Here is a 24,127-nt window from a genome sequence, read left to right on the forward strand (position 1 = left end):
AATCCCCAAAACTTTAACCTTAACTCTCTACTGTAGACCTCACCCCATTCCTAAGATGTCTGTAAGGGGCGTGCATAAGCGCACCAGCGTGCCTACCGTCCTTGTCCTAATGTTTTCTTTTATTCGTATCCTTTTCATGTATTTATGATTACGTTTACACTTGTATGTCATAAAATACATGCTTGACGAAATAAATAAATAATAAGGCAAGCGGGGGCTCTTCCTCTCTCTGAATGGGCCTCTAGTCTACTCCAGAGCGATCATTTATCGCTTTTCATAAATGACAATTATTTCCTTGCTCAGAAGATGGCGCTCACGGAGGCTTTCCAGGCGCTGCTGCACCTTTAAGCAATCACAGAGGAAGGAAGTGCTCAACGCCATCTCCTGCCCTTCCTCTCCCCCTCCCGACCGCCGGAGAAAAGAATGAGAGAGAATGAGCTGGAAAGATACCGCGATCCATTTATTTGCTGGAGGGTAGGTAGAATCGAGGCAGGTTTGGGCCCTGGGGTGGGGCGTCAGAAGGGAAAACGTGCGCCAGGGTTCTGGCCGGCTGTGATGCTGAAGGGTAGAGGCGGAGGGCTTCCCTGGTTCGCCCAGGCTGGCCAGCAGTTAAAGGGGGTGATATGGAAAACTCCTGCTGAAGCTGTAAGCTCTGCGAGAGATTTCTCCTGATTTTGCAGAAAGACCTTGGGTGGAAGCAGGAGGCATCCTGCTGCAGCTGCCGTAGAAATGGCTTCCCGAGAGTTAGAAGCATCTGGTGCTGGCCGGGATGATTAGTGTGGGGCCTGGCCGTGGAGGCAGCCCAGATGAACGCAGGAGGCCTTAATAAGGCAAGTTGACTCCGATGTAAAGCTAGAATGGGGAGGAATGGGGTTGTTTGCGTATTGGACGGTAGGATTTGAAGCCCGAAAAATAAGGATATATAAGGAATTATCTTCTGACTCTGACTAATGAAATTGCCTCTGTGCAAGAGTTGGATTTTAGGGGGAGGATGTTTCTTTTTTTTTTCTGTTTCGTTGCTTCTTTTTTCTGTTTCTTTTAATTGGAAGGCAGGAATCTCTTTTTGGAAGTTGCAAACGGTTCAATTTCAGTTCTGTGTTATTTTTATTGCAGCAATAGTCTTAAAACCATAAATAAAATAGGAATTCTTATATAATGGTATTCAGGTAAATAATTTTTCAGTTGAACTAAAGGAATTTTGTGTGATTTCAAGCTAAAAATGCAAGATCCAAGTGTCATCAAGAGAAGGTTTGATGCTATTCCCTGGACATTATAGGGAGATTCCATTTATGTCATATCACTGCTTATTCATGAACAAATTCAAACTGAATAATATATACATAGCATAGCATAACAATCGTGTGAGGTTGACACATGCACTGTGACTAAGCCATGAATAGTTGAATAAATTGGTATTTATATTGCCTTGAGTTCCTGAATGAAAGGTAGGTTATAAATCAAGCATAAATAGTTATGTGGGTGTACATGGATTGACTCAGAAAACAATATTGAGTTAATCTATTTTGTAGTTAACCCATTTTTTAGCAGGATACAGGAATCCTAAAACTACAGATTTAATAGATTTTTATGAAGTTTGATTCTTAATTGAAACAAATATGTTTAGACAAACTATATCAAAACAGGATGTTAGTTTTTATTAATTGAATTCTTATACATGTCCACATTTAGTTTGTATTATGACATTGCATGCAAATATGTAAGGAGCATATTTGGTTATGTAGTGGTGTATTCATCTTGGTTCACTTACCACAGATGTTGCCAAAATACGCTTTACCAGTTACACTATGCTACTGAAAGTAGCGTTTTGTTCATTCATGGAGGATTATGAGCTGCTAAGGCTTAAAGCAATAATCAATCAACATCTTAATATATAGGTTTTAAATCAAGATAAATTAAGCAGTGAATTTTGCAACATTGTTTTCAAACCCTTTAAGATCAAATGATATATGAATTCAGGTGCTCCTCAGTATGTATTACACATGTCCATTTAGTATGATCAGGGCTTGAGCTGTTTTCACTCAGTGTGGAAAATATTGATCCTAGCGTTTTAGGAATAGCAGGTAAACCATCTGCATAAATGATTTAACGTCATTGGATTATCTTTACACATACGTTGCTACAAATATAATACAAACATGCCTCAGCAGTCTTTTATAATAAATTCCCCATTTGGAGGTGGGAAAAAATGTAATCTTGCTGCAGAATTATCAGACCTGTATTTGTTCCTTTTAAACAAGTTGGACTTTTTCCATGTTTGGAGAAATGCACTTAAAATAACCAAGAAAAAGAGTAAAGTCACAAAAGTATGTTCAGGAGAGGTGAATATGAAAGAAAAAACTTTTCAGATATTTTCAATTGCAGTCTTATCTAGGTGTGCTAAGGAATGCAAAGTTCTGTTGATTCATGGAGACGTAGATTATGTTTTAACACTATCCCATTTGTATCTTATACTGAAATAGTATTCAGAGTTTCTTTCTTTAAAAAGTGACAGATACCATCCATTTAAATTCTCAAGATAGCATAAACTTTGAAAGGGAAGATAGTACTAATGCAGTTCAGTAAATTGTCAAGAAATAACTAAGAAAGATGCAGAAAGTAGCAAACAGTATAATCAAATCAAGCTTTTTTAAAACAAGGTAAGATTTTTTTTAAAAAAAAAACATAGTACTGTGTTGGATTTTAACTTCCTTAACATCCAACAACATTATATGAATAGTTGTCATCCAGCACATCTGAAAGTGCTGAATTGGAGAAGGCTACTTACACAGAAGTAAAATCCCATTGGGTTTATCTGTTCACTCCCAACAGTTCACAAAAATTGGCTCTTAGCAGATAATAGGGTCAAATCCATTAAGTCCATTGGGTTTTTTAGTGCTTATTCAATCATTTCTAAAGAATGTCTAATTCTCTTGATAGTTGTAATAAGGAAATAATATAAATGATAGAATTTTCCCAAAGCCAATGGCCATGCAATTTTTAAAAATACTTATACCAGTTGAAGTTTGAAAGAGATGGGGTAGGGGGTTGGAATCTTTTTGTAGAACTATTGGAAGTATAGAAAAGTCCTGGAGCTAAAATACATGAACAAACTGATAAGTAGTTGCAGTCTGAGATGTTGAGTTCCATAGGGATGAGGAAGGAGAAATAGTGTGGAAAGGAGATATTTGTAAAGCTGACTATCATCTCTCTCTCCTTGTATTCTTCCAAAATTAATAAAATTGATGGGAGTACAACAGGGACTAGAATTGTGAACATACACGGGAGAGATAGTGATCCATTTTATGTACTAAACTCTTTTAAAAACCTAAAAAAATTCCACCAAAACAATATCCAATGGTATAGGTGAAACCATTGGATATTGTTTGAGCCCATCACTACCTGAATCTATAGGATATATCCAACGATCTTTGCTTAATAGATCCAGAAAATTGGGTGAACTAAATCTCACGAGGGAGATGAATAGCTCCCACGCCCACTTTTTCCCTCTGACAGAAAAGGGGGGTGGGGAGCTAGACGCGTCTGTGAGTTCCCACCCGCGAGAGACAAACAGAAAAAAAAGGTCTCTAGACTCCTCTGCTCCTTGCAAGCAGGTGCATCTATAGCCCTCTCCAAAGCATATTTACTCGGAAGTGGAATTCAACGACTTAAAGGGACCTTGATCCCAAGAAAGGAAAGAGAAACGCGAAAGCAATGCGCTTCCCTAGATGGCAACCTAGATGGTGCAACATCTCTTGCTCATCCTGCCCTCGCTATCCCGGCATAATTAACTTTGGATGTTTTATTGTTTTGTTTTGTTTTTGAGGTGTGGGGGGGGATGCTCGTGCTTTGCGTCGGTATAGAGTTCAGTACGTAGTCACGTGCACAAAGCCAGCATAACTTCAGCCGGTGATGTCACGGTCCCTCGTGAGCCAATGGCCGTGTCTGTTTATATTGGGCTTCGCTTCGCCTCGCCTTGGAAGCGAGAGGCCGGGCGGCTGCGCTTTTGCCTGCTGGTTGGTGCTGCTCTTGCCTCCTGCTGGGACCGGAGTTTTTCGTCTCCGAGGAAGCAGCCTTGGGGTTTCCTAGTTTGTGTTCTTCGCCGTTCAGATTAGCAAGAAAGCGGAGTGGGAGAAGCTTCTCCCGTTCGATCTTCCTTCTATTTTAACCGGGATAAGAATGAGAACATGAGCCAGAGAGACATTTGCGTACATCTCTTTGCTGGAGGGTAGGTGAAATATTATGGTAACCTCTCTTCTTTTCTGCCTTAACCTTTATTGACTGTCTGCTCCATAGACAAAACTTTTGTGTAATATGTGGCGCATGGCATTTAATTGGTGGAGCGTGTGGAAGGGAAGGGTGTAGGCGTAGGATAGACATTTTTTTCTCAAAATAGAATGGAAGTTGTGGGAATGATTTGAATTAAGACTAAAAGAAATTTCTGACTGACTTCGAGCCATTTTTAAGTCACCGTGCACTAATGCAGGTAATACAGATTTTTACTAGTATTTCACGGGGAGATTTAAAATAAAATGGTGCGATACATCTGTAACATTCGTGTTGTGTGCTGCAGGGAAGAAAGTTAAAACTTCTGTCTGTCTGTGCAGAGATTATGATCTTGAATTGGCTAGTTTTCTCCCTATTGCGTTTTTTATTTTTCTTTATCAATTATTGTTGGGGGCTGGAGTATGTTGTTCTAACTTGCAAACAGGTGTATACTAGGTGTATACTTTTATTCATTTGAATGCATAAAAGTTATTTCTCTGGATAATATCAATTTCTTGAAATATACAGTTGATTTTATAATCCACTGCAGTTTAGTAGGTGCATTTTCTTTCTGGCATATCTTCAAGCTGATTGAGAAATAACTGGTTCTAACTCCAACACTTCTCTTGTGTATAGACCTTGTATAAATAAGAAATAGATCATATACTCCAACAATTTGGATTGTAATCTTATATGCATTTATCAGATATACAGCCCATTCAATCTAGCTGAAAGACCAAGTACTAGAGGTTAGTTTTATGTGAAAAGAATGAGCCTATCTATATATTTAGCAAATCTCTGGTAAGTTTACACACAACTGACAAAACTAATATATTGCTGGCTGATTTACTGTTGATTGTGTTGCAAAAACAGTCAAAATATGCCCTGTAATGTTGAGATGCACAGAATATATTTTAGTTGGGCATGAAAAACTCCCAAGCTAAAGGAAGTGGTTTCCTTATACAAATAAGCTTACATTTGAGCAGAATTAAATTCCATGCCAAATCCATAAATATAACTTTCCCTGAAAGAATTTTGTGATCCCTCATGTTGTAATAAAATTGCTAGATTTATATAGGGCTTGCAAGCAAAATAGATACATCCAGACAACTGAAAGAAAATTGGGAAGAGTTAGATTTCTGTGCTGCTACTTAGTGATCAAATTGGTTTCTTTAAAGTCGTGATTTTTTAGTATTACCAGAAAAGTCTTCGAGCATAAAAATATTCCTTGGTGCAACTGATTAATGTAGCAGTATGTTTTGAACTTAAATCCTTATTTTTTGATGTGAGGAACAGTAAATAACAAATCTACATGTTAAATTTATTCTTTCTCCTTTCACCCAGGTTTACCAATTAATTTTTCATTTTTGAATGGTCTCTGGTTTTGTATTTGCATATTTGGGGGCGGTCTACGTGGACAGTCAATAATTCTTTTAGGAATGTGATTATTTCATTCTGTCTGTCATGGGGAGTAAGGACATGCAAGTGATGAAGCATGTATTGCAACACGACAATGCAAATTTTTCCCTTACATATTTATGCATAATATTATGCAAGTATAAAACAGCTTGTGCTGTTATAATACAACACTCATTTTGACATCTTATGGGCTTCCCATTGTTCCATTATTTCCCCAGGATTTTTATCTCTCTTAATTCAGTAGAGTTTTTCTTGTGGACAAAGTAACCATATATCACTCAGGCATATGATTTCTCAAAACTTGTAATTTTCCTTTTTATTCTGGGTTGTTTCCTATGGTAGGACTTCTTTCTCTGCTTCCAATTCTCAGAAAGTTGGTCAAAGTTCATACTGTGCAGAAGGTATGTTACAGACCTTGACTGCCTTGTTATTAGAGTAGTTGAAGGCTTCTGCCTAATCTCTCAGTCAGTAAAACACAAAAAATATGTGTGTAATCATGTGCAGAGCAGGGTGAAAGTAGCTTAGAGTTATCAGTCCCAAGTATTTTTATTACAAGCAGCCAGCAAAAGCCTTTTTGCTTTTCTTTAGTTTTATTTTGCTGTAGAATAATGAAATCAAAATAGGCCACTTTTACTGCTTTACAAAACTATTTTAACCAAAAAAAAAAAAAATAGCATGTTCTAAAGAAAGGAAGGAGTTACCAAAATAAAAAAGGTAGAATAAGGTAGTATATATTTATAACAGAAGTTAATCAAATTTAGGCAAGAATGATTCCCATATATGCAGTATTGCAAATGTATATACATTTTCACTTTGGCTTCTAAGAGACATTAATCTTTATATAGTAACATAGCAGAAGCTGAAAATGGGAAGTTAGGAAACAAGTAGCTTCTCTCTTCTTTTGCCTTTTCTATTCTTTTTTATTTTTAGTGTCAAATTTGATTTATTTTTTTCAACATAGACAAGTATGTAAGTAACATTACAATGGATATTTTAATATTAAGAAAGGTAGAAGCCCATTTGGTACAACAAATATTTTGATTAAATTTGTAGCAGTTTTTTAATGTTATATTTAGTTCTGGATAAGAAACTAAATAATCTCATGCCTGTTAACACTGACATGATAGTTAATACTGATATAATACCTTATTTTTTTGTATCTTTAATGATTTAAGTTATTTAACTTTGAAGTACTAATATTAGTATTGTATAAATGCCATTGCATCAAATAATGTAATGTATTATGTAAGTTTTACAATAATATAATAGAGAAGCCTATTAAGAAATAAAAGTAGTAAAATGAAAATGCTGTCTTTGCAGCATTTTTCATGTATGCCAAACTTCTTATAGGCAAATTCTTCTGTAGTTCAAATTATCATCAATGTTTATGAACTTTGAAAATCAATTTGATTTCAAATTCATCTTACCACTTACTATATGTTAAAAATAAATATGTGCATTGTATCAAAACATTACGTTTGTTTTGAAATGTTCCTCTACTAAACTGATCGAATTTAGTATATCCTCTTTGTTTAACAAGTCATATTTAATTTAAAAACAGTCATACAGTACTTGTGATAAACACGAGGTTATGTATTGAAATCACCAGTTTCCATTAATAAGAAAATGAAGTTAAATATATTCCTGTTTCTTTTGCTATGTTTCTTGAAATAGTTTAGTAAATAAATGTAAGATCTTTTTTTTTAGAAAAAAAAGTGTATTGAACATTAAGTCTCCTATTTAAAAACCCACATTTGTCAATTTTTGTACCTGGCAGCTTGACTAAAATAACATGTCTTGTTTTCCTTAAGAACTCTGTTGATATACTATTTAGTCACTTAGACTGAATTTTATTTAGAAAGAATACACAAATGGTGAATTCAGTTCTATACTGGGCATTACAGTTTGTATATATAGTGGACATTTTGTATGAATATATACAAACTCATACAAATAAAATAAATCTAATTCTTTATTCTGACACCAGATAAAAGAACATTCAGTTTTCCTGATGTATCTTCTCAGAGCTTTACTGTATATCATCATAGGATAGGAAATTATATTAGGCGAGTCATTTTATCAATCTGGATCTGTATTGAGTTTTCTGGGAGTGTTCACAGTAATTGAAATGTAGGAATACATTTACAGACTAGAAGCCCAAAGAGAAGAAAACGGAATTTATTGTTTTGGCTAAAGTAAGCCAGGTTTCTTGCAAAAAGAATAACATAATAGTGAAGTTAATTGAAGTGTATCAATAGTGGAATTTTGTTGGAGGAGGAATTCTGATTCAAAGAATTGATTATGTAATGATTATGGAGTTGCCAACAATTTCATCTTCCTTTCCAGAAAATGATGGAAATTGCTGCTCAATAGCTAAAACTATCCTTATTCGGTTTTAGAAATTCAAAATAAAAATGTAGCAATGTGCAGGAGGTCTTGCAGGGCAGATTATAATAGTTGATAGTAGATAGCATATCTGTAATTCTTCTTTCAATAGGTTTCAATATCAGAGGTATGAATTACATTAAGCTTTTTGAAAAATTAACAGTAATATTACATTCTAAAGTACAGAAATTAATGATTCAGTTCAATTCTAATATTCCTTCATATTCCAGAAAGTACAAAAAATAAAATGCAAGTAAACATATGCTAGTTAAAAATAACATTGTTGAAATATTGGATGATTTTTTCTATTTTTTATTTTAAATTGTAACTGGATAAATTATGTTTATCCAGCATTTTTCTCCATCTCTAATATGCTCCCATAGAGCAGCTAGCTTCCGGAAATCTGAATAGCATACCCCCTGAAGACAAAACTGTTTCAGAAATTTTGATGGACGAGAGGTTGGTGTGGAATACAAGTTTGCATGAAGTATAATAGAATTGTTCATATGGTTTTATGTAGTTCTATAAATTTCTTTTGAGGTTTGGTAGCATAGAAATGATGTAAAACGAAGAAATAATATTTTTATAAATAGCGTCTAAATTAATAGTCTTTTTTAGCTGAGGCTGAGAAAACATGGTATGTTTCAACATGATCTAGATCACCTAATGAATATTACTAGTCTTTTTGGTGAAAATTATAAGGCTATTAAGAGGGAGAGATATAAAATTTAATTTTTATGAAATGAATACATTTCTCAATGTGATAATCCCAATTTTTTTTCTTTGCAGATGTGGAGGCACAGTAGCTGCAATCTTGACATGTCCACTAGAAGTTCTGAAAACACGATTGCAATCATCATCTATTACTCTCTACATTTCTGAAGTTCAGCTGAATACTGTGAATGGAGCAAGTGTTAATCGGGTTTCTCCACGGGCTTTTCATTGCTTTAAGTGAGCGCTATTTCTTCTTACTTCTGTCTATAATAAGGCTTTATGTTAAATAAGAATACTTGGTAGAGAACAAGTTTAGGTGACCTGTTTTTATAGAGTATGGACATGGAATTTCACTTTGAATAGCATCAGATTACCTCTTACTATTAACAGAAATTCATTTTAAGTATCTTACAAGAACAAATTTTAAAAGGTAAAATTAAAATAAAACGTACTCCCTTCAAGTAAAGTTCAACTTGTCCATATTATCATCTTTATTTTGGTATCTACTCCTTTAGTTTGCAAAGTAGAGTTTCACAAGTTTTTGATAATATGGTTGATATTCACTTGTTGAAATCTTGTGTAGAATGATTTCTTTGATCATAAGAGTTACTTCTGCTGTTTTATTTATTTACATGGTATATGTCAAAGCCAGGAGCTAAAGACCTTGGAAAACTAGCCAGCACTATCCTTTATTTAAATCCTTTATTTAGGATAAGTGACGCAACTGAACCAGAATGTGTGTTCCAGCCAAAAACAATCAATCTTGATCTTGCTGAATGAATACTAAAAGGAAAGCGCTCTATTAATGTATTTATGGATAAATCATAAGTTTCCACCTTAGTTTCCTTCACATTGATATTTTGAATATTAAAAGTGGTATGAGCTAGATATCCTGGTTTTTGTGGATGTCAGCAATTAGTTTTATTTCTGTTGCTGAAACATGTAATTATTTTCGCTTGTTCCTAAACTCATTTGGTACACATTTTGGCTGCAGCCAATATGTCTCAACCTGGAAATTTTTGCAACAGCTTTGTTAAGGTGTTCAGAAAACAGTATCTCTGTTCTTTGATTTTCCACCCTGAGTAGGGAGATTTAAAAGTATTTTGAAAGGATCTTTCACATTGGAATGTGAGTAAAAGTAGCTAAGGATTTCTTTCTGTTTGTATTCAAATGCACATGATACAAAGCCTCCTTTCAGATATTTTCCCACAATTAAAAAAAGCCAATGATTTAATGAATTTTGCAAAGTGGGGTTGGGTTTGCATGTATATCAATGTTCCCAGTCAGTCATTACCTCAGTAGGTTGAGTAGTCTACTAATAAAACCAATAATGATTTACTATTTGATGCAATGTGGTCCCCAATCCATAAATGATTGCCAGCGTTCTGTAACTAGCAAAGATAGTTCAGTTAAACTAGGAATTAAATGGGCATTATAATGGGCATCATTTTGAAGTTTCTGAGAATTCCTCAAACTCTGCTGTTTGAAAAAACTTTCCAAAATTTACACATAAATTATATTTAAGAGAAAGGCATGAGGAGCATATATGCATCAACTATAGTTAAATTAACAGAAAATTAATATTCTTGTTGATCTTGCTTATCTTGTGTACTGATGCACCTGATGGCTAAGATTGCAAAATTATACCTTAACTCTCTAAATAATTAAAGGTATATGATCATTCAGGAATGCAGTTGGACAACATACTTCAGAGCTCTGAATTTTGTTCAGGTGGATTAAAAGCATAGTGGAAACCAATTTGTTTATAAGCAATTCTTATAATAGAAACTCTTCATATTTTGACTGTACAATAAGAGGAGAAATTGGGAGGATCATTTACTTCCAATATTGTTACCAAGAATTAATATTGACATGTGAAACTACTATAATTTATTGCATAATGCTGTTGGGCTGTTTGGCTTAAACAGTTTCAAGTGAGCTTGGATTTTTTTAAAAAAAAATACTGTTTGCAGTTTGCTCAATCTTTATGTCATCAACCTGTATTTCTATTTGTACAAGAAATACTTTAAAGACATTCTGATAATACAGGACACTATTGATAAATATGCTGCAGTATATAGCATGTTGATATTAGATAATTAGATAACACTCAAAATGTTAATTTTGAGAGTTTCCTAAACTAGCTCAGAAAACACAGTATTTTAACGGTTGAAACTAAATAACATTTCAGTGTTACATGGCACAGTATGGGTCACCAATAATAAGTTGAGAAATATTAAAAGATGTTCTTTACAAAGCCCACTGATGCAAACAAAGTGCCTATCCTTGAAGCATTTGACCAATTGTCTCCTGCAAACCTAAGTGAAGCTGCTTCAGGAGATTTTCTAGTTTGCAAGATAATTGGTGATAAAAGTAGAATATTTCTTTTGTGACATTTTATGAAAACTTGGACCACATTGCTTATATTATATATATGCTTGTCTGCGGATAATGAGTAAAACAGCATGTCATTACAGAGACAAAATTAAAACTGGAGAATACATGTTTTAGCTACTACAGTATACCTGATATTTCAGATTCAGACTTGCAGCTGATTTTTATCTAACTGGATCTTGGATGCATTTAGAATGTGAAATCCTTGTTCTAAGGCTCAGAAGACTGAATTTAAAGGAAAATATATTAAAATAGTGATTCTCTTCAGTAATCCTAGTTGATATGATTTAATTGATATTTTCAGGCTTTTCATTACAGTGAAATTGGCACATAACATTAATTTGTTCTTATTTCCTGTTAGATGCTTATTGCTTTGCTTGCTTTTAGGACCTCACCATATGGTGGCTCATGACTTACAGTTTTTGTTGAGGAATAGTTGTATGCGTTGCATTTCGATTAACTATAGTACCCTATAATCTTTCCCTTATTCTGTTTGGTAAATATTCTATTCTTGGTAGACAGTAAACCCCCCCCCCCCCACACACACACCATTTCCCTATACCATATAAGCAATATTACAAAAAATTGTGGTAAAAATGTAGTTGTTGGAGACAAGCAATGCTAGTTTTGCAATATCACAGCTTCTGCTTAGATCACTGCCATTCTGAAGTGGAATGTTCCATATAGGAACCACAACATTTGTTTAACAGATATTCTGTAGACTGGATTAACTGGAATCTCTCCATCTAATCTTAAATCTCCTTTATTGTATCATATATGTGCTTCTTTCACAGGATGATCTTACAAAATGAGGGTCCCCGGTCATTTTTCAGAGGACTAGGTCCTAACTTGGTAGGCGTGGCTCCATCCAGGTAAACTGAAAAAAAATGTTTTATTTGGATTATTTCATGATAAGAGAAATTTGTAATGCTTTTCATTATTTTGAAGTTACATAATTGCTTTTTGGGAAGCTGTTTTTCTATCCTTACTATCACTATTTAGTCACAATTATTGAACTTTCAATATAAGTATGATGTAAATTCTCCTTTTAATATTTATGGTCATTTTATGCATCCTGGCAAAAATGCCAACCATGTAAACTTGCATCACACTCTCAAGTTAAAATACACTATAATTGGAAACTATATAAACAACAATATCTGCTATTGTATTTTTTTCTAATTTGGGAATTGAAATTTTCTGTAAACAAATGTCATTCAGTCTTGCAACTATATAACTGAGATATATACATAAATATCTATATATTCAGTTAATTTTAATTTTACAATGCTTGGTAAAATAGGTACAATCCATTTTATTTAGGACAATTTTAATAAAAGTTTGATCCATGTATAATCAGAATATCAGTTCCCTGTAATTCACATTGTACAAAATAAGGTCAGACTTACAGAGTGATAGTCAATATAGGATTTGTGTAGATATTATGTTTATTATCCCTCTGTAGAAGATGAATGTGTGGAATGAACTATGAAAAAGAAATAGTTTGTAATGGCAGAGGACGAAGCATGCTAAGAAACAGCAATTCTGTGAATGAGTCATATGGCTGCCTGCCCAGTTTTGGATGCATACTAGGGTATGCTAAAATGAATTATCCTCTGAGTTAAATTCAGTCATTATTTGCAGGAAATAAGAGACTTGAATCATCCGGGCAGGTCCAATTTGCAATTTATCCACTTGTCTCAAAGCTTTTAGACACCAAGAGTTGATTCAACATGATTCCTTTTAGATGCTTGCATTGGGGACAAATAATATTATTTTAGTCTTGTTATGGATATGGTTGTACTTAAGGTTCTGATAATCTTATGAAGGACTGCTTAGTTTTGCAGTATCATAACTGCCATCACATTAATAAAAATTATACAAACTTCACAGATTTAAGTTTACCATGTCCTCTAATTGTTTGTATATGTTTAATAAAGATTTCAGTAGAGGATTAAAGTTGTGATTTTGACTATTATCACCAGTGAGAGAATTTTAAAAAAAATGTAAACCTAATCCAGGAGTAAGGCAGATGACTTATTAATTAAATTTTCTAATAAACAGTTAGTTTATATAATCCATTAACCACTGCATTGGAGAAAAAGTAGGCAAAAATAATCCTTTATATAATCCTTTATGCAAACATAAGGAATAAACAAAAACACTTGAATAGAACAAAAAAAAAAAATAGAAATCAGAAGGTTGGGGAGAAATGGGAATTAACCTGAAAAATATATTATCTAGTTCTCTCACCTATGAGTAAAAACATAATTGTGGACTTTCTCCCAATTTTTGTATTATACTTGTCCATTTGCTTATGTATTCTTGGGGTTATGAATAATTTCTAATCCTTTTCAAGTCATCAACTTTGGACAAATACATTTATGTTTTGTTTAAACATTGCTGAGTAGCTTTAACAGCACTTCTCTATTTGAATAAGACATAATGACGCCTGTTTTAAAACATATATAGTATACACCACTGATTTCAAATTCCCCGTTGCTAACTACATCACGTAAAACAACCACTTTATCACATTTTGTGAAAGGCAACATGTTTGCAAAGCTAATGGCATTAACTTAATGTTCTGATGTGTGAATTAATTTATTCAGATCATAACCCGTGTGGATAGCATTTTCCAAGCCACCTAAGTACAAAGATGTTATGGAAAATAATAATCTGGTTTATTCTTGATTATTAAGTTCATTTTAAAAGTCTACCTGTTAAAATAATATCATTAAATATTTAGTGTTATAGTAATATACCTAACTATTAGACATAGTGGAATCGTTAGCATTCAAGTTTTAATACTTCAATACAGTGGTAAAATCTAAAATTTGTTACTACTAGTTCTGTGGGCGTGGCTTGGTGGTGATGGGTAATGTGACTGGGTGGGCGTGGCCAATTTTTTTTTCTTTTAAAACCATTTTTTCTACAACTTCGGCGAAGAGGTTGTAAAATAATGCTTTCAAAAGGCTCTGACGATCCCAGCTGAGTTGCCTGATCGGCAGAGGCAACTCAGCTTTGATCAGCAGAGGCATATAAAAGAAAAAAAGCCTCTGCTGATCAGGCAACTCAGCTTGGATCATCAGAGGCATTTAAAAGAAAAAAAACCTCTGCGGTCAGGCAACTCAGCTGGGATCATCAGCTGACGATCCCTTTGATGATTCCAGTTGAGCCGCGCGATCATCAGAGGCTTTTTTTTTTAACTTTTAAAAGCATTTTTTCGGCCGAAGCGGTTGTAGAAAAAATGCTTTTAAAAATTAAAAGAAAAAGCCTCTGATGATTGTGCGGCTCAGCTGGGCATGGGGTGGGCAGGGATTTTTGCTACCGGTTCTCCGAACCACCCGCCTCCATCGCTACTGGATTGGGCGATCCGGTCCGAACTGGGAGCATTTCACCCCTGCTTCAATAGTATAACCATATACTTCCTTTTTAAATATTGAAAGTTTAGAGTAGCATTTTTCAAACTTAAATAAACATTCAGAAAATGCAAGGAGACTATCCAGTTACACATCCCTTATAGTTTGTCTTCATGGAAATTAATATTGTAAAATAATTATAGCCCACATATATGTGCTCTCCCGTATCATTGATTTGAGAGGCCTTTTAAAATCAGGCATGATATGTATTGTGAATTATTTTATTATCATATGTCATATAATAATAAATCTAAATACAATTTGCTAAAGAATACTATTCAGCAGAAATCTCTGAATATTAAGTCAAGGATATCTGCTCAATAAATTCCCATTTTTTGTTGCTTAAATCTCTTATTACTCTTCTTTTTGAATTGCTTTTATCAGACATAGTTCCAGTTAGCTGAACATATGTGAACCTCCATAATGTTAACTACACTGGACACTTCTTAATTACTTGAATTTGAGCATTCATGAGCATTTATATTATCACTTGCCTGCATTGATGAACCAGTTTTCTGCCACTGATCTAATCTCACAAACCAGCTGACGGGCAGAGAGCACTTCGGGAGGCAGGAATGGAAGTGGGGAAGCAAGCGGTCAGTGCATGTGAAGAGGTGAAACTGAGGTGGTGAGTCTTGCCAGTTCACTCACACGAGCTGAGATGGTGATCAGGAAACTGCACTTCCACACACTTCACCTGAGACACACTACTGTGGACACACTACTATTGTTTCTTACTGCAACTATTAATATTGGTCTAAAGCAGAGCTATGTTGTGGTTAACTGTTTTTGTTCTACTTTTAGAGCACTATATTTTGCAACTTATTCCAAGTCCAAAGAAATTATGAATAACGTATTTGAGCCAGATTCTACTCAAGTACATATGACCTCAGCTGGAGTGGCAGGTAAGGATTTTTGAATTCTTACTTTAATCTATTTAAAAGCTACTAATGGAATGGCTGCAATAATAAATGAACCCTAAAGAAGTAATGGAAACAGAGAGTTTAGAATATAATGAAAATACAGTGACTAAAATACTGTATATGAAAGTCTACTGATTGTGTATGAATACCTGCTACAAGCATTAATAGAAGATTGAGTTAGAAGCATTTTATTTTCTTCATAACTCCAAGTTAGTGAATCGTGGACATAGTTTGTAGGACTACTCAGTGATTTGGAGTAAGGAAAAAGGTGATTTGTAGCATGCAGGAGCATTACATTTCCATTAACTCTTTAAAGAAGCTGTATTATTTCCTGGGATTACAAAACAGTAGCCGTATAATTACAGGGAAATATACATATGCTTTTAAGAGATGCCAGCAACTCTTACATGTGCTCACTTAAGTATGCTCCAGTGCACCATTTCCCTTTGAATCTTTGACATAGTTCTGTCAAGCTAAGCAAATTTTATAAAGGAGCCTCTCTTTTTTTCTCTTCATTGACAGATTTTCTATTGCAAACTTCTTCCTCTGATAAGTCACCTGCAATATCTTCTTTTTACACCAGCTTGTATCAGATAATTCCTCAAAGCTCATTGCCTTCATAAGAAGGGAGCAAGAAAACAAGCATTTTTTTTCCTTTTGGCGGCTGGTGGGTGGGTGAGGGGTAGGATACAAGAATGAGTTTCTTAGGAAATGGAGGAGATAAAAAAATTGCACTCCAATATTATTTACATGTTTATTCAGAATTAATAATAGAATTCATGGAGTTGTAATTCTGTAACAGTTATCTGATGGTAAGCCCCATATGATCTCTGAGGCATGTGATGTTTTTGTAAGATTGTGCTATTTTAGAATAAATGTTTCAATTAATGGCTTGCACAATATGTTCTACATCAGAATCCTGGCATGTTTGGGAGACAAAAATGCCCATATAATTAATAACCATAGTCATGTCTTATTATTTTGGAGAATAGAAGTTTAAATTTTAAGTAGCTGTATCAGAAATCCATGGGAATGGGAGGGAATGGGCAACAGTGCAATTGAGGATTCATTTAAAATTGTACATTGATTTAGAGATTGTTACCTGTCTTCTTTTTTTCCCAGAAGTTAAAAAGAAATTAAATTTCTCTTGACAAAGAACAGAGCAGAAGATGAAAATGGATTAGTAATCTTTTTTTTAACAGAAAATGACCTGTGTATTACACATTAATAGTTGTTTGGAATTAGATTAAAGATTAATTACCTGGTTGTTGTAATGGTTGTAAATATGCATATTTGCCCAGAATATGTAGAAAATTGATTTGTTGGCAAATTTCATATCTACATGCAAATCCAGTTTGCCTATCCAGCAGTATTTTTGATATTATGATTTAAATTATTTACATGAAAATTCTATTTTAGATTTATTTCTTTAATTACTTAGTTTTTCATAGCTGTCACTTTGAGACAAATATGCTTTGTTCTACGTTTAATATAAAAAGCTACCTCTTTTGAATTTCTGTGATTCTGTTCTTATTACATGAAATTATCTTGTTCATGTGCTTACAAAAAATTGACTGGAAATAACATTCAGCTTTGCAGTTATATACCTAAACTACATGGTTGGTGAAAAAGAATGTCCTGTGCATATTGGCTTTGAAGGTAGCTACTTTCCCTTTGAACTAGCATAGTTTTAGAAATCCCATAGATGCATTTGAAAAATTTCTTAAATACATATAAAACTACTGACATATAATTTTGGCTGTATTGTCTCATAACTAATACAAACAGCATATGAGAAAAATGCTAACCTTGTCATTTTTGCTTTTTAAAATGCTTACTTATTGTATTAAGTTAAACGATTAACAATTCTGCCTGCAAGATACATTTTAGTTTATAGCTACTGGTACAATTAAGAATATGTGGAAATCTTAAGGAACAAATACAATATTAGACTTTCTGTATACAAATATATTTTAAAATTTTTCATAAAGTATGAATTCTTTCTTAACTTTCTCAATCATTACTTTTTTTGGTAATTTTCAATTGTTTTTTAAAACAAATATTTAATATATTAAATCATACAGGTAATATTTTTTTACAAAAGTTAAATAAATTTATCAAAGCCTAAATATTACATGTTTAGTGACTAGTATGTCTTAATATTTTGTTATCCAGTAAAAAATATTTTGTTAGCCATTTTGTCATGGATATCACTGCATTCTTGGTGAGCAAAAAAGACTAATATACATTGACTATTCAGGCAAGTGTTGTTAGAAATTCAGAAAAACCTTGTACATTTATTCTGATACCATTACAGAAACTAGATAAAGTACTATAATATTTCTAAATATTACTCTTGTTCCTTTTATGCTGTTCTATGTAATGAGTCCAACTATAACACTGGCAGATACAGATGTATGCTAAGTACAGATGACATTTTGCCACCCTAGTATAGCTGTATCCCATTTTCTGTGGATGAGTAACAGGAACAGCATTACCATTTGAATACCTATTCCACTAAAAGTTTTATATTCCTGATCAATACAAGGCCTTTGCTCATTTGTTGGATATGATATTACAGCTGTTGTGTGATAACAGTTCTGTGAAAATTATTTTAAAAAATCACTGGCTTAGGTTTTTCCAGGTAGTATTGGCCATAAATACAAAATGTATACTTTAAAGCTTTTGTTTTCTGAGAAATTATTCCTGTTACACCAATTCTAATATGAAACAGAAAAATATTATATCACGGAGAACTGTCTAGTTTTGTAATTCATTGGCTTTTCCCACTAATCATCTTCTTCATGTATTTTATATAGCAGTAGCAAAATTTACCGTTTTCAATTTTAAATTTTTTTTCACAATCTCTGATATAAACATCTGTTTAAACATTTGTTTTGAAAAGAGGAGATAAATAACTGAACTATGATTTTGCTCATTTCCCTCTCCCCTTTGTTAATGCTTTTAATAAAGCTCAAAACTAGCTTGATCTGTAATAGCAAAGTTCAGGGATAACTTCATATTCAAAGTGACATTTATTTCAGCATTATATTATTTCTGATGACAAGGTTAGCATTTTAAATTATTTTTAAAACAAAGCCAAAGCAATATTTTGGGTTTCTTTAAAGTTCATAGGTAAGTATTTTATGATATAAAATGGTTAAATTGCTGCAGATGGCAAAAATTTCAGTACTCAGTGCATTTTACAAAATCCTTTTTTAAATATTTGTGGCCTGTATTCTTTTTTATTTTTTACTGTTCTAAACTTTTAAAAATTAGATCTCACCTTTTATTAAGTCACAAACCCTTCCAATGGGATTCAGTTTTGTCACATGTATCTGATGAGGTCACTGCTTGTTGTTATGATACAGAAAAGCCTGTGTCTATTTTAGGCATTTACTGTACATTTCTCCCGTGAAAGAGTGAGATCGTGTCATCTCATGTTCCCCATCCGCAGGTCACTTCCTGCAGAAATATGGACTAACTTAAACCTCGTGAGTACTGAACTGAGCATCTCTTGCAGCCTGTAGCGTAAGAACCAGAGTTTGGGTTTGTAACCACTCTTAAAGAAACAGCCTAAGGGGAATCTTTCTTTCTGAATTCCAGTTGCATATATTGTTCACTCAGCTGTTTCTTTCATTCAGTTTGGGGAGAGGTGGAAAACCTTTTAATTAACTGCTATAAAATTAACCTAATTTGTTTAGTAAACTCTTTTTAATAATATTCAGAATTTACACAGAAATTTCTCTGTAAATTTCAAAGTAGTTATTCACAATTGCACCTAATAACATTGCAGTTAATTGAATTCATTGATCAGAGCCTTTTTTTCCCTCTTTAAAAACAGTTTAGCATTACTTGTGTTCATATTGATTTATCAATTCAGTTTGTCTCACAAAGTTGGCACAAATTATTTCTGGGATTTTGAGATGTTTTAATTGAAACAAGGTATTTTTCCTCTAAAAATCTTCTGTTTACTTGCTGTTCGCCGTAGTCAGAGTTTTCAGCCAATAGGTTTCAGAATTAAATAAGTTTACAGTACAGTCCTATGCATATCTGCTCAGAAGTAAGTTTTATCTGGGAGCCTTTTTCCTAGGATTTATAGAATTTTAGTCTCAAACCATAAATAAAAATTGTGATTCTACATATGTTTTATTTTTATATGATTTAAAATCACTTTCTGCCCACAATGAAAGGATTTTGTTTGGAGTACAAATAGCTTATGTAAAAAAGCCATTTTTAAAATATTGAAACCCAACCATTTCTCCCAGTGAAAAAAAGAGTGCATCTTATATGTCAATATTAAAGATATACAAGTAAAGAGCATAGCTTCAGATAATATCTTTTTATTGTGAAATAAAGTTTAAGCTTAAAGTATATTATACTGTTTTATGTTGTATTTCCCAAGGTAGCAATGATTATTGTAAAATTAGAATCTAATGTTTAAACAAAATAGCAAGAAAATAATTTTGTTTGTTGTGTAGAAACATCCAAGTCAATTTAGAGCTCAAATGGGTAAAAAGTGCAGTGGAACTTCAAACTGTTTAAAGGAAAGACTCATGAAAGAGGTGAAATAATAAGCTTTTTAGAAATTATAATGTTGGGAGAATGAGAATGTTACTGATTTATTTGAAGCATTCTAAGATAACTTTATAAATATGAAAATAATTAAAATGTTTGCACTCAAAACAATCATTGAAATTTTAAAAATTGGATGGTTTCTTTTAAAGTAGATCAATTTCAAAACTAATAAAATTAAATTTTATTTATACTTTTTAAGGCTGTAATTTTATAAATAATACTAACACCATTGAATGGGACTTCCATCTGAATAGACATATATAGGATTGTGCTGTTTTAAGTATAGTTTTTTGCTGTGAGCAACTGTAGAAATTATCTAGAAGCTCTACATATGACATTAGCAAATCAAGTTTCTACATTCTCTGGTTTGGAATGTGACAAAATCTTAAAGATAATCCGAATACTGACTCTTAAGATCCTTATATCCATTTTCTTTAGGAAGAAAGTAGGATTTGTGATAGCAAGAGTAGTGCATTTCTTTCCAATAGAATAATAATAAGTGGGTGGTCAGAATCTAGTAAAATTTATTCTCCCTTCTGTGTCACCTTATAAATGTTGCATTTTATATTAATCTTATAACTGAACAGCTATTAAAAACTACCCTTTCAGCCTTCTGCTTTCCGTATTTTATGATTCTGCAGTGGGTGAGATAAACTTTTATCTAGTAGTCTCAGCAATATCATCTTACTGGAACTTTGAATAGTCATTATCTTGCCTGCTTATTAATAGGTCACAGTATATAAATATTCACATTCCTTTAACTAATAATTTGTTTTTCTGTGTATGAGAATTTCTGTGGCCCACTTTGATTGTTAAGTAGTAGTTGCTGGCATAAATTGTATGATATCCAACTTCTATTTTATCAAATATTTGAAGTATTTATATAAAGCTGTCTGACTGTTGTTTAGTTAGCATATTTTTATTATCTGTTCTGAATTTTTAATGTGTAAAGTAAATTCACAGAGAATAATTTATTGATGTGGTTTAATGTTATTTGCAATTTACTTTTATGGATTATATTTAGATTTAGCTGGCCTTGTTTCAAACTGAAGAACAGGTGCCAAATGAAATTTATATTAATAAAATGGTACAAGCCTATGGTTAATAATTTTTGAATAACAAATGTATTTTTGAAATCATGCAGAGTATTATTGGCCTTGTGGACTTTTAGTAATAAAATGTTGGTAGATAATTATTTCTGAATTTTTACAATAAACATAGTACAAGTCAGTTTATATCTTCTTGCTGTATATGTTGTAGTTTAGCAAATTGTTGCCATGATGTTAGAAAAAATAATTTATTTTTTTAACTGTTTGTTTAGGTTTTACTGCAATCACAGTAACTAATCCAATTTGGTTAGTAAAGACACGATTACAACTTGATGCAAGGTAAAATCTCCAATAATCTCTTGAAAATATAAGTAGATTGGTATGTATAAAATTAGTTAAAATAGAATAGAATTCTTTATTGGCCAAGTGTGATTGGACACACAAGGAATTTGTCTTGTTGCATATGCTCTCAGTGTACATAAACGAAAAGATACATTCGTCAAGAATCATAAGGTACAATACAAGTTACATTGTAAAAAGTTAATGAAAGGACCCAATAAAGTTCCATTATTAACTACTGTCTTACATCTGTTTTAAAATGAACCTGTTGACTTGCTGGAAATTGATACATCTATCTTTTTTTTACTTCAGTGTCTCAAAACACACACACACACACACATACTTTTGCATATGCCTGAAAACATTTGTTTTCAATATCTACTTTAGATTTCAGAGATATTATAGCATGTACTCTGTAGAATATTTATACCTGAAGCTGTAAAATGTAACTGGGTATCATCATGCCTTTATTACATGGACTAGAAATATCATATCTATCAGTGGTGTGTTTCAAAAAATTTTACTACCAGTTCTGTGGGCGTGGCATGGCATGGCTTGGTGGGCGTGGCAGGGGAAGGATACTGTAAAATATCCATTCCCACCCCACTCCAGGGGAAGGTTATTGCAAAATCCACATTTCCTCCTGATCAGCTGGGACTTGGGAGGCAGAGAATAGATGTGGGCGGGGCCAGTCAGAATTTTTACTACCATTTCTCCGAACTACTCAAAATTTCCCCTACCGGTTCTCCAGAATTGGTCAGAACCTGCTGAAACCCACCTCTGATCTGTATGAATTAAGATATATTTTAATCCTTTTAATGAGAAACATAATTTTCAGTTCTTAATTTTTTATTTTGTGCTTCTATGGAACATGAATTTACAAGAAATCTGAAGCAAATTGTTGATTGGCAATGACTTGGAGCATAGAACCTATCAATAATACAGGTTATAGTGGCTTCTTTACAGTCTAAATGGCATAGAAAAAAACATTGAAAGAAGTAATCTTAAGTCTGCAATTCAAAGAAAGTTCAGAAATAAGAACTTTTCTGCTTATGTCTTCCTGCTTAGACGTAAAGCAGCTAAGTGACTTTAGGTCAGCCCCTTTATTTATTTATTTATTTGTTTGTTCAACTTGTATGCCTCCTTTCTCCGAAGACTCAAGGTCCTAGTCTTATGTCCAAACATCTTGCTACAAAATCTTCAAGGACTACTCCAGGCAACCACTAGAAACCAAGACTGACTTGAAGACACACAAATAAAAAATTGACTTTAAAGAAGGGCTTTTAAATGAAAGAATATTGATCCAAAATGCATCAGTCATAAGGCTTTAGCTTGTGACACTGGCAATTTGATGAATAAAGAACATATTTAAAGAAGCCTTTCTTACATATTCATCTGAACATCCAGACATATTGAACTAAGATTGAAATGCTAGTCTTGATTGATATCATATGTGTCTCTATTAGAGAATATAAAAAACTATGCAAGCATGACCAAGCTTTGGGCACTCGACAACATAGCTGCATTTACAACTGTTTGCAGTGCCAGTGGTCACAAGATGGAGTTTTACAAAAGTTTTGCCAACAATTGGCACTTAGTTTTTTGCAAAATCATACCCATAGCAGAACCTTTTATTTGAAATAGTTTGACCACAGTATTCACTTAACAACTTAACAACTGAAAAGTCATAAAATCAGATTAGTCACATGACCAACCCATTTTACAACATTCTGTGCCTTGAGAGACATTGAGGCATATAGTTCTAGTTGAAATTTAATCAGGGTTAATACAGTCAGGCAATTTGTATGTAGGTGAAAGGCTGTATCTTTTCTTTGATCATTGATTATGTATAAATGATTGCATGAAACAATATGCAAATGTGAGAACTTTGCAAGCTTTGGGCCACTTTGCTGAATTGAGTATGTCATACTGATTCTATGTAGAATATTATAAACTATTCAGATTCCAAAGTAATTTTTATTTTTGTTTTGTTTTCCATTTTAGGAATCGTGGAGAAAGACGGATGAATGCTTTTGAATGTGTACGCAAAGTTTATCGGTCAGATGGAATTAAAGGTTTTTACCGAGGGATGTCTGCCTCTTACGCAGGCATATCAGAGACTGTTATTCATTTTGTTATTTATGAGAATATTAAACAAAAAATCTTGGAATGTAATTCTGCTTCTGGAATGAGTAAGGAGGATGAGCCTGTCAAAAAAGCATCTGATTTTGTTAGTATGATGGCAGCTGCAGCCACTTCGAAAACCTGCGCTACATCTATTGCCTATCCACACGGTAAGGATCTTTTGCTTAGAAAAATGGTGAACAAAATAAGATAATCCGTATATTGCAACAAATCATAGACTGTTAAAATTATTTGAGTTAAATGATGACCATATTTGTTTTCTTTAAGAACATGCAGTTTTCAGAAAACTGATGAAAATGCTAGCCAAACCTAATTACTAAAAATATCCACTGCTGACATTTCTAGAACATTATAAACCAAAAATAATAAAATACAATTAATAAATCATACAAGATAGATTTTAACATAGTTTAAAGTCATTATTCTAGTGTAGTGCAGACATATACATAGCCAGGACAAGAATACCTGGTTCTGAAAAAAACAGTGCAAGTAACAG

The 24,127-nt window shown here is 33.1% G+C and overlaps 1 protein-coding gene across 2 annotated transcripts in view; it reads left to right on the top strand.

Moving 5' to 3' along the window:
- Positions 1 to 335: 335 nt before the first annotated feature.
- SLC25A36 (solute carrier family 25 member 36) overlaps positions 336 to 24,127 on the top strand; it is a 30,427-nt gene continuing 6,635 nt past the window's right edge. Inside the window, exons 1-6 of one of the 2 annotated variants that reach the window (XM_034439439.3) lie at positions 336 to 474; positions 8,857 to 9,018; positions 11,970 to 12,047; positions 15,402 to 15,502; positions 21,420 to 21,486; positions 23,491 to 23,780. In XM_034439439.3, coding sequence (XP_034295330.1) covers positions 434 to 474; positions 8,857 to 9,018; positions 11,970 to 12,047; positions 15,402 to 15,502; positions 21,420 to 21,486; positions 23,491 to 23,780 — 739 coding nt within the window. In that variant the 5' untranslated portion in view covers positions 336 to 433. Of the gene's footprint in view, positions 475 to 3,565; positions 4,226 to 8,856; positions 9,019 to 11,969; positions 12,048 to 15,401; positions 15,503 to 21,419; positions 21,487 to 23,490; positions 23,781 to 24,127 lie in introns of those variants that run through there. The other variant, XM_034439440.3, reaches the window with a different exon arrangement.

This window comes from Pantherophis guttatus, chromosome 6 (assembly GCF_059756535.1).
Source record: "Pantherophis guttatus breed Tessera chromosome 6, ASM5975653v1, whole genome shotgun sequence".
NCBI classification, from domain to species: Eukaryota; Metazoa; Chordata; class Lepidosauria; order Squamata; family Colubridae; genus Pantherophis; species Pantherophis guttatus.